Consider the following 11611-nt stretch of genomic DNA (forward strand, 5'->3'; position numbering starts at 1 on the left):
ATGGCGCACTTCCCCCGACTGACCTTACTAGATTTCTATTTAAAAAGTTAACAATAACTTAAAACGGCTAAGAACCCATCGGGCATTATTATAGGAGTGTGGGTGTTTTGTAGGTCGGTGATCAGTGATTACTAATTACCTACTGTTAAACGAGTCGTTTATTCATTTGCCTCTTTCCATGAAAAAAAGCTCACTTTATCACTCCCGTTCTTGGAAACTGGAAACATGTTTTCAATTGCACCCACTGTTCACCGAAATCCTGCCATTGACCCATTTAACGAAATGGACCATCACGACCCACAACCATCTGGAACGCTGTATTACTAAGTAATAAGGTTTATTATACAAAAAAGAAACAAATGCAAAACACATGAGAGCCACTGCGGAGGCGACCATTTGCATGACACATGGATCGTCTCCATCAACGCTGCAGTTTATAGATTCAAAAATTGTTTCATGTAATAACAGGATGTCGGGTGTATCGACTCACATAAAAAGAAATCTGTGCTTACGGTTTTAATGTAATCAATCTTATGACGAAGTAATGTTGCGGAACATTGGTTTTTTATACTTTTTGTATAAAGCAAATGATTTTTTTGAGAGCATTTGATATATTTTGAAGACATTAATTATTTTTTTCACAGAGAATGACAAGACAGGCAGGTCGATTTGGTTTAATATTGATTATGTTAAGGGGCTCCTTTTTCCGCACTTAGTCCGTAGTACATCGGGCTGTTGTGCGTTTAATATTGACTAATGGTACATATATTTCGCACTCTTAATAAAATAATGACCTATTTCAAAATTGATAATTTGTGGCAGTCGTCGGTAAACTAATTTTTATTTGCTACCATTTTTTAAATTGCTATATAATTGAGCTTATTAACGACAGATAAAAAAATTTACCTATAGCATTAAAAAAAAAGGGGGGGGGGAAGAACTAAAAGTTCGCAAACAGAAATTGGTTGTTTGACGATTCCCACAAATTGGCAATTTCGGAATGGGTCATTGTTTTATTAAGAGTGCGATTTATTTATTTAAGTTTTTGCCCAAGTGTAAGGGCCATTTCAAGGCAAAAATCGTTGATAAATTTACTGTCTCAAAAGGCGGACTAGAAAGTACTTCATGGACACTAGTCCAGGAAAACAATCTTGCAGATATCGACCTTCTATGCAATTGACGATATTTATTAATAATTGTTTCGGATATCAATATAATCAGGAAAATAAATACGAAATTGTTTGAAAATAACCTTTTATTTTACATTTGTTTTGTGAAGCGTGTATAAAATAATATTCAGACTACGCGAAAACATCACTAACAGCGTTTCTTATTGAACTGTCTGTGTCCGATTCGGATATTATGCGGATATTCGTTAATACACCACGAAATAACGTTTAGTATTCGAACATAGTAATAACTGATAGGTATTGCTGTATTACGTACCTATGCGCATTATAAACTTTCATCTCAACTGTAATTTTATAACATAAGTCAAATACAGATTTAACATGAAAGGCAAATGTTGTACCTATGCAAATATTGCTGGTATTAATATTTTTTTCGAAAACAAAAAAATATTTTGGTTACCTCCAAAAAATCTTTATGACATGTCTAAAATGATATAATTATTTTTAACTTTACACATCTTCAGAGATGGGAGATGGCGGATCGTTTAAAATTTACAGCGACTAACAACTCACTAATAGCGGCGGAGCTCATGCAGAACGTGTCATTACGTTCAAATAAAACTACTTCACTTTTCGTTCCTGCCAACGCATCTACCATGCAAACATCCAGCTTCTGCTTGGCTGTTATAACCCACAAATCATCGTACATAGACGTCAAAAAGTTCATTAAGAAACGCACCGCACTCGGAACCGCAAAAACATAATAAATAAAATATATTAAACAAACGTCACCTGTACACGCGCTATATAATCTCTAAACTCTCTACATACAAAAATAATTATATATTGAAAGCAATTTATACCATCTATTTAACCATGTCGAGCGAAAAGTGAGCTCAATTAGACGCCGCCTCAATGGAGAACTATCATTGTCTCTATATTTATAAACGTACAGAGACGTACTCAGTTTAGTCTGACATAATTTTTTTATAATTTTGAAATCCCATCTGTGGACTAATACAGAAAAGATATAGATGCTTTCTTGAGCACTGCAGCTACGATCACTTAGGTAGCTGGCATTAGATAATCCGTATTAAATAGATATCCGCGTCATGCTAACGGAAATTCCTAACAATCATACTACTAAGACGTGATAGTACGTTGACCTATTTCAACGTTGCGTTACTGAAACACGTTTTTGCATACTAAATTCAATGAAGACTCAACAGTATTTATTGGGAGGTAGGTAAGAACGGATTACATTAGGAGTGTCTCTAAAATCTTCCATTTCGCTCGACATAGCCACAAGCCACCTAGTTATAATAACAGCCTGAAAACACGTGCCACTTAAAATTTTCAACTTAACCTGTATTTTGCAGTTTTATTACTTTTTACAGGCCGTGGAACATAAATTGTAGTCTCCTACTTCTAACAATACATCATAAGGAATTGCACACCATATATACAAAATAGACATTTACTATAAATAAATGGAAATAGTGTTCAATATTTATTTTGGCTTTTACAGGATCATAATTCTGATCAATAAGACATTCTATGCCTGTTTCCATTAATACAACAGAAACCCTTGAGAATCCGTGACATTGCTTCTTATACGGAGCGACATGGACACACTGTAACTGCTCCATTGCAACGTTGCATTTTATGTATGTATATCCGTCCCATGATGCTTTAGGAACGAGTTTATCACCATACGCAACATCGGGCACGAATTCCGATCCCGGATAACCCCACAAGATTTTTCCAAATTAAAATGTAATAAAATCGCATCAATAATTATGACCCTATATAAACTCTTACCTTATTCAATATTTTTTCGATTAATTGCAAGTCTTATACATAAATATTCATTTACATACAACTGCGACATTAGAGGTAAATCTACTAGAACGTCTACCACAACTAGTGGTAAGCAAGCATCATTTAACGTCTAACCACCTAATGACGTGTATAAACGTCATGCTCAGTCAATAAGTAGAGCTAATGGCGCACTACCACGTAAAATACATTTTAGTAATTAGCAATGATTACCAAGGCATTCGTGAAGACACATAACTATACAACTATCTCCAATATGTTTTATAGACATACCTAATAGAAAATTAAGGAAATTTAATATCAATATACACGTACCAACATTAATAACAGTTCACAAATCTAGTAGCTTAATTAAAGTTAGACTTTTATATCTGGCGTGCTGTTTACTATACGTCTTGGCTTTCTTATATACCACTGATGGTCATATTTCAAAATACGACTGTACATAATATAAATGACCATCTGGGCTTCTATCTTTTTAATTAAATAAGTTCATAACATAGATTGAAGTCTGTCTAACAGTGGATTATATACAAGTGATTCGGATATAAAGTAAAAAAAATCTCTACAAGTTTTAGCCACTTGAAATTCACGACTGTTAATTTAGAGCTACTTTCAAACACTTTGAATGTACTTCAACGGGAGTGTTCAAGTGTTTTCGGGTTTATTGAAGTACTTGATATTTAAATAAGTCATCCGCGTAAGTGAGCTAAGTGTGTGAAAAGATATAAATATGTGCAGACAAGTCATTATACTTTGCTGTTACTTAAATATGAGGATTTTTTTTAATATTGCACGTACTCGAAAGGGACCTGATGATTTTTTTTGCTGACTTATTTTTTACCCGTAAAACGGATGGGCAAGACCCTTTTCATTTCGGCACCCATCCTTTATTTGTACGGGTTACACATGTGTCACCTTTGAATAATCAAAGCATCTGACGACTTAATTTTCGAAATGTATAAATCATATTAGTAACATTTCGTCATAAGTGTTGCGTGATTGTAATTCCTTGGTACTTTTTGACACAATTTAAATACAGAGTATGGCCAGTACTACCATGTAGGTAAAATATATGAACGCTGTATTTATTTTATATTATTGTTTTCTGTCATATTAACTAACACTCGAGCTATTTTCATATTAAATATTAATTATTTACATAAAGACCTTTAAATTACATGAAAATATTAATGAACGCATTAAGTCCATATTGAATACCATATCAGATCAAAATATAGAAGTTATTTACAATTGATTATCAAGTACACACAAACAAGGCATTATGCTCTAGAAGGCAAGATTTTCTCTCGGCCGAGTATACAAGCTTACTTAGTATTAAACATTCAGAATCTATAGACATATTTATTTTCGTAGTGAGAGATACTAACAAGGATATCAATTATCAGTTAGCAAAAGTTTATCAAAGGTCGCCATTTTGAACCATCGTGCAGTAATATTTAAAAATATACTATACTATAGTATATTTAATATTAATTAGGTGTAATAGTAACAAGGAATCTATTCGTAATTTGCATTTTTATCCCTGAATGGCTTAGGTAGTTATAACTATGGAAGATTTACGGTAAGGGAAAAGCTTAAATAAAATACAATTCCGTTAAAATAATGTGTTGATCGAAATTATTGAAAACTTTTAAAAGTAGGTGTAAATTTGTTTTGATTTATTTTTTTCCTTTCTGATAATGGTATTCTCTTCACTCGTCCAGGTATTTCTACGTATTTATAATAATAGAAAGAGGGACATATCTTCATAAGTCATCATATCCAGAACAAATCCTAATCCTGATGTACCCCCTCGTCAAATCTAAAAATAAGAAAATTCTAATTTCCCGACACGGGTACCGAAACCAGACCAATGGTGGCACCTTATCCTTCCACTGGACATATGGCGTCACAAGATGAAACAAAACAACTCAACATTTACACGTGTACAGACTAATAAAGTAACTAAAACAAAATTTATGTTCACCACAATCAGAACACACAAACTAAACAACTTTATCATAGTATGATTGTTTGTACAAACAATTTTAAATGCATGTATTTTTATCGAACACGTCTGAAGTGTATCTAAAGTAAAATCACAAATCCACTAAAAGATGTTATCTAAATTAATAGATATTGGTTGTGATCAAATCACCAATGTCACTTTGGAGCCGCACGCACTAACTCTTTTATACTATCATTTGTTAACATAAATCAAAACTAAAGATTAATTTAGGTTTCTAGTGACCTTTATATAAAATAAACTAACAAATATTTAAGTCTGATTTTTGTAATCCAACCACTCTACAAATGGTTGCAAAACGAGCGAATTCGAAAGAACACAAATAACACGGCATAAATCTGTTTCCTGTATACATCTGTATTTTTCAATGAGGTTTATGTAAGAATACAATAAAACCCGGGTACAAATATCCTTAGAACGTCATTATTCGAAGCCTTTTTGATACTATCTCCACATCCAATATTGATTGGCTATTAGCTATATTATCTTCATCAAACATGGGCCAGTAAAAGCCCTCAAAACCCCCTCACAAGATATAAATCATCACTCGATTACTAGACCGAAAAATAGCAGCCGTAATCTGATGGAACCAAAGAAGATAATCAGGTTTATTTTCGTACGTAAGGAGCTTAGAAACTAATATTCAACAACCAAGCTAGCCTCACGACACGACTAAGTTAATTAGTATACAATATGCGTCAATAACTTTACTAATAATGTATAAGATTTTCGTCTAGCTAAGATGCGATATATTTATCTGAGAATTTGTGTTATCACTTTAAAACTGACAATTGTTGTATTAAATACTTTTAGACGATCGTTATAAATACGGTTAACTTACTTAACTCGCATAATAATACATTGTCTTCAAACGGCATCTGTTAAAGCCTCTTATAATTAGTGCACCCCACTCCCGTATATACAATTTAACAAATTTCTAATACTCAAAATCGTATTTCACAGATATCTCTTTAATTGTCAGCATATAGCCAAAACAGATTTTACGTTATACAAATTTTATTTATTATCGCATATCTTGACTTCATTTGAGTCTTAAGAAATGCTTATTACAATTCTCTTATACAGACAATATATTGACATAGAGTTATTTAATTCCTTAGAGAAATCATACACGCCTAATAGTTATTAAACACAATCCAATTATTTTCAAAAGATGTCACCACATAGCTGCTGACTGTTGCTTGTTTGACTAAAGCAATCAAGTGAATCAAGCAACAATCAAAGTACGGCCATCGACTTAATGTTTACAAGTTTGTAGCTGTTAAGCTAGTGTGTTTCATACACTATAGTTCTATTTTAAGTCGTTGAAATTTTTTAAAACTAATCTATGTGCATAAACATTAAACAAGGAAGATTCTCCTTAACTGGTATGAAGTTATAGTACGTCATGCCAATATTTCAAGTTGGACGCCTTACGACGTCGCGGTGTTTATTGTCGGTGTCAACATATAAGCTCGCCGTGTAGGAATATGTACATAAAGAAATAATTTTCTATATCATAACATCTACATTCCAGTACTCAGCTTAATATTGGTAAACTAGAGTAGGTTTAAATTCGCTTATGCTCGCTTTAAATGTTAATACAAATGCCACCACAAGAGAAATAACGGCCAATGTACGAAACTTGTGAGACCGTTTGACGAAACTCACTGTTTTTAACAATATCTATACAAATTATAAAACAAAGTCCCCTTTCTGTCTGTCTACATCTTATGATTTTCTCAAAATCTACTGAGCGGATTTTTATGAAATTTTGTGTGGAGATAGTTTAAGACCCTGGGAAGGTTATAGGCTACCCTACTTTCTATCCCGGGAAAATATATAGCAGAACTTTTATCCTGGAAAACTCCTTCACGCGGGCGAAGCCGCGAGCAAAAGCTAATGTTTGATTAATTTTGTAAACGTTTCATGATTTAATTTTCCGACTATTAATTTTTTAACAATAAGGACCAATGTGAAGGACCAAGGACCAAGAATTAAACAATTTTCTCATTAAACAAAAATAATGCTATAACAAAATATTGGTGCGTTACTGCTCTTGTGACGTTCTTTTAGATTACAAATCATAAATACGTTCGGTAGTATATGCATCGGCAAAATTTACAATAAACCTTCCAAGATTCTGATAACTACACAAGTTTATGTAGGATCAGACAACTACAGATTTATATTTCACTTCAAAGGAGTCCATAATCACATATTCAGCTCTGGGGCAGGGGCATATCTACAGAGAGAAAACCCAACATTGGATAAAAAGGCACCAAATCTTAATTTCATACCTAGGTTCCTACAATATTTGCATCTTTTAATTGGTACCTTTTTACTCCGTAGAAATGTGGATTCAAGGCCGATTGAACCATTCTCTCTGCCTACCCCGAGCTCCGCACTATCTTCTATATCATTCTGTTCCTGTACATACGTACAAGTCTTGAACGCTAGGAAACCAGGTCGTCGAGCGCTTTGTCCCTGTCGAACTTGTGTTTGGCCAGGGCGGCTGACACTTTCGCCTCGGAGAACCCGAGGTCCATCAACTCGCCGATTAGAAGCAAACATTCGATCGCCTGGAAATAATGATATTATAATTTAAGCGATTTTATGTAAAGATATTTTTATAATTACGGTTTTGTGTTGACTATTTTTATCTGCAGTGTATCGAGAGATTGCTTATAATTAAAAGTTACTAAGGCCAATTGGTAATTGGACAGACTGATGCAAGTATTAAAAGCAATCTTGTTTAGACCCGACACTACTCGAAAACTTTAAATCCAAGGCCCTAAGCCACGAAAACGGGCTGCGACGCGGCAATGCAACGCTGTCCGCACTGCTCTATTTCAGGCATCCTTCATCATCATCATGCTTCCTATTCACGCGTATATCTGTCTCGCTCACTTGTCGCTACTGTCACAAAACCACTCGGCCTACAGTTCATCTCTTGGCCCTTAGGGGTTGGCGAACGGGGCAACCGCTTAAAGCCTCGGATACCAGGGGTCTCGCTCTTGCGAAGATCCCAGAGAGAGAAACATTACCCTACTTCAGCAAACGGGTACAAAGGCCTCAAAATAATCTGCCGACCAGAGCTTCGCGTTGGTTAAGGCCACTATTTCTTACTAGATTCGAGACTCGAAATATAAATAATATATTTTGAGTATTATTTTCCTCGTAACTGCGAAATCCTAATGGAATAAGAAATATCGGCGTGGTTTCAAATGACATTTTTTTCTCTGAATAGCAACCACACTACTATCAGTAGTGCATTACATCCATACGAGTCTAGACTCTATCCATACAAAACGTTGCGACTTACTAAAATCAATGATTTCAGACTACGCAGTGAGGGGCGAGAGAAATAATACGTATTGACCCCAAAATGATGTCAACACGACTTAAAAACGTAATATTCTTGCGCAGATCCGAAACGCAGTGTTTGACTGTTAATGGGGTCGCAATAATGACATCTATTGATTTAGTTGTACATGGATTTCCTTATTGTACTCCTAGCCACTAGACTTCAGGGAAATTGCGGTCTTAATTTCTTAGGCAGCCCATGATAACTCGAGCGACGTAACGAAAGTAACGTTTTATATAGTTGGCGCGCATTATAAAACGCTATGAGTTAAGTAAAGAAATACACGCACGCGAACGTCGCATTTACAAAATTTGATTTCCATTGTTTTTTATTTGTGCACGGCAGCGACCCCAGTGCACCTGATGGTAAGTGAAGTGGGGTCCAATGGAAGGGTGGGTACATACCCTTTAACATCGCATTCCTATGATTACACGTAAATGCAAAAATATTGTCTTGAGTATATCTAGCAATAATTAATTAAACTGTCAAACAAAAATACTAGTTCATTTTTTTAATAGCATTTTCGCGTTTTTATTCTGCAGGTGCGGTAAATTATAAATATTTTAAAGTTTTGTCTCTTAAATTGACAGAGTAGTCTATCAAATCCCCAATGGAAAACTTAGAAAATACTTCCTATAATATTTTATTTACTATATAATTTGTATAATATTATATTACATTATAATTAATAAAATTATATTTCACATAATTATACTCCTGCAAGTAGTTCGCCAAGCAGTTTCTATTTACTTAGGAGTTATAAAATATGTATGTGGCAATACAAAAATTTTACTTATATTACCAATATTCACAATCCTAGCAAAACAATTTTATTTATTTTATTTATCACCAAGTCTACTACAATACAATAAAAATTTAATATCAATTTTAGAAATAATATTAATTGAAAAGACTAAAACTATGTATATTTGGCATTATGCTTTATTTTTCTTAGTATAGTGCCACTTATGTCAACCAAGAGATGCTATATTCTATTAACATTTAACAAAACTATACTAGCACCAGTGAATATTGTTATATATACTGGTGAACCTCAGAAGGCATTTTATCTTAACCACAACTATAACAAATTTATCTCCATATGTGAGGTGAAATTTTTAACATTAACAAATTATAGCGTATGAATAAAATTGTATTTATTAATAATGTCTACAAATTCTTACCCTTTTCTCATTTTCACCAATAATTGTACAAACTCTGGCAACCCTGTCCAGCGGGAATCCCATGCCATGTATCTTTTGGCATATTGACTGCAATTTTGGATACAGCTTATCATATGGATTTGGTAAATGCTCTGACCTCCGCCTCCTCCTTTCTGGTTTCTTCTGCTCACTTGGGGAAGGCTGTGGCGCAACTTTAGGTGCAGGACTAACATTGTGTGACCTTTCACTTGTCTTCAACTTTTCCAATTCATCATTGAGTTCTTTGACTATATCAGGAACACTCCTTGACCTTGATTTTACAGTGTTTTGAGTAATGGGAGGTTGAGTAGTCTGTATATTCTGTGGTTCTGGAACTTGTTTTTTAGTCTCCATTTCTTTTGGTACAAAAGTATTTGGAGCTTCATATGTCGATTGTAAATACTGTGGGTAATATGTTTGGGGTATGTATGATCCGTTGGGTACCTGAGGTACTTCTGCTGCTGGTATAGGCATTTGACCTCCATAGTAGTTTGGATCTACCGGGTAAGAGGTTGGAGGTACGTAATATTGGTAATTCGGTACATACACATTGACATTCTCTGTGTCTTGCACATAGTAACCATTTGGATAATTCTGTGGGGAATACATTAAATTGGGGCCTTGGATGGGCTGTTCTACATAAGCATTAGGTATGTATGGCATTTCTAGCTGCACTTGTGATCCACAACTGTTCACAGTGTAGTTTGGATCCTGCACATATTGAGGACAACTTGTGGCAGACTCTCTCTGGCTTTGTAACACCTGAGCTAACAGCTCCATGTCATTTATAGTCTTCAGCTCAACATTGTCGAAAGGACTTGACGTATCATTCTCAAAGTCCCGAAATGTTAACATATCAACATTGTGATTGTATTGTATTTTATTAACTTTAGAGCTCAGTTTCAGTGTTTGTAAGGGATCTGGGTCATCCAATAAACTGCCTTCATAATTAGATTTTACTTGTATTGGTTGCAGGATGTTTACTTGAGAATCTGTTGCTGTACTGGTGGATGGTAAGATGACTTCCGTTATGACCACTTCATTAGTATCACAGGTTTTATCATTCTTCTCATCAGGAGATAATGCGCTAATCTCATCAGTGCTAGGATAGGACACTTCAGAGACACTGAGCTGCTTTAACCTGTCTTCCTCTTCTGCCACCGCGATAGCGTCTAGTTTCTTCTGTTTCTCTTCCTCAAGGAGTTGGAGACGGTGCCGCCTTTCATTCTTCTTCGTCTCCTTAATGCTACGCAGCTCCTTGAGCTTCGCGAGCACGTTCTTTTCAAACGTGGAGCTGTAATTAACATTGTCGACGACATTCTGCGCTCTGATTGGAGCCTCGTTTATGCTGTAAGGCAGTTCCACTCTCGGTGGCCGCTTGTACTTTTCAGATATTTTAACGGGCACACCGTCCATATAATCCCCAAAATGCGACATATCAACACTCTGTATAGCGATAATGACTATCAAACAATGAGACGGCAAAGTTTGTTTCTTTTAACACTTTTAAGGTTACATAGCCTTCGTTCAACGTCATCACTCGATAAGTAATTTATAACTACTCTAAGTGTACCACGAAATCCATAAACTTCTCATTTCACATAGAAGTATTTTTTATTTGGACATATAATATTTTTCTCCACAATTTTTTGCAATCTTTTTCTCTGTGATTGACAAACCTGCACGTCAAACGTCAAATAAAACATTATTATGCATTTCTAAACAAAGAAAAGGATGGCTTTATCGCGTCACTGAACAAGTGTGTGAGATACATGTCATACATTGCTAAATATATTCATTTTTAGTACTGGAATAGGATAGAATGTTCTTTCTGTCAATGTCGTACCGTTATTGCAACAAGGAAAAATCAATTGAAAAAAATAAAATGTCATGTGACTACTTCATAAAATTTATTATATATTTTTTTGTTACTTTAACCTAATAAAAACAACATTAGTAAACAAATTTAATAAAATAAAATAGTCTGAAGTGTAAATTGTTCTGGCTGAAAAAGGAACACGAAAATTTGAAGCTGAAAAAAATA

The 11611-nt window shown here is 34.6% G+C and overlaps 1 protein-coding gene across 1 annotated transcript; it reads right to left on the reverse strand.

Moving 5' to 3' along the window:
- Window positions 1-1237: 1237 nt before the first annotated feature.
- Window positions 1238-11274, reverse strand: LOC115445946. The gene is made up of 2 exons (XM_030172465.2): window positions 9550-11274; window positions 1238-7580 (listed from the first exon to the last, which is right to left on the reverse strand). Exons 1-2 carry the CDS (start codon window positions 11002-11004, stop codon window positions 7455-7457), a joined length of 1581 nt encoding a protein of 526 aa, XP_030028325.2. The 5' UTR covers window positions 11005-11274; the 3' UTR covers window positions 1238-7454.
- Between the last annotated feature and the right edge of the window lie 337 nt (window positions 11275-11611).

Source organism: Manduca sexta, chromosome 8 (genome assembly GCF_014839805.1).
Source record: "Manduca sexta isolate Smith_Timp_Sample1 chromosome 8, JHU_Msex_v1.0, whole genome shotgun sequence".
Classification (NCBI taxonomy): Eukaryota; Metazoa; Arthropoda; class Insecta; order Lepidoptera; family Sphingidae; genus Manduca; species Manduca sexta.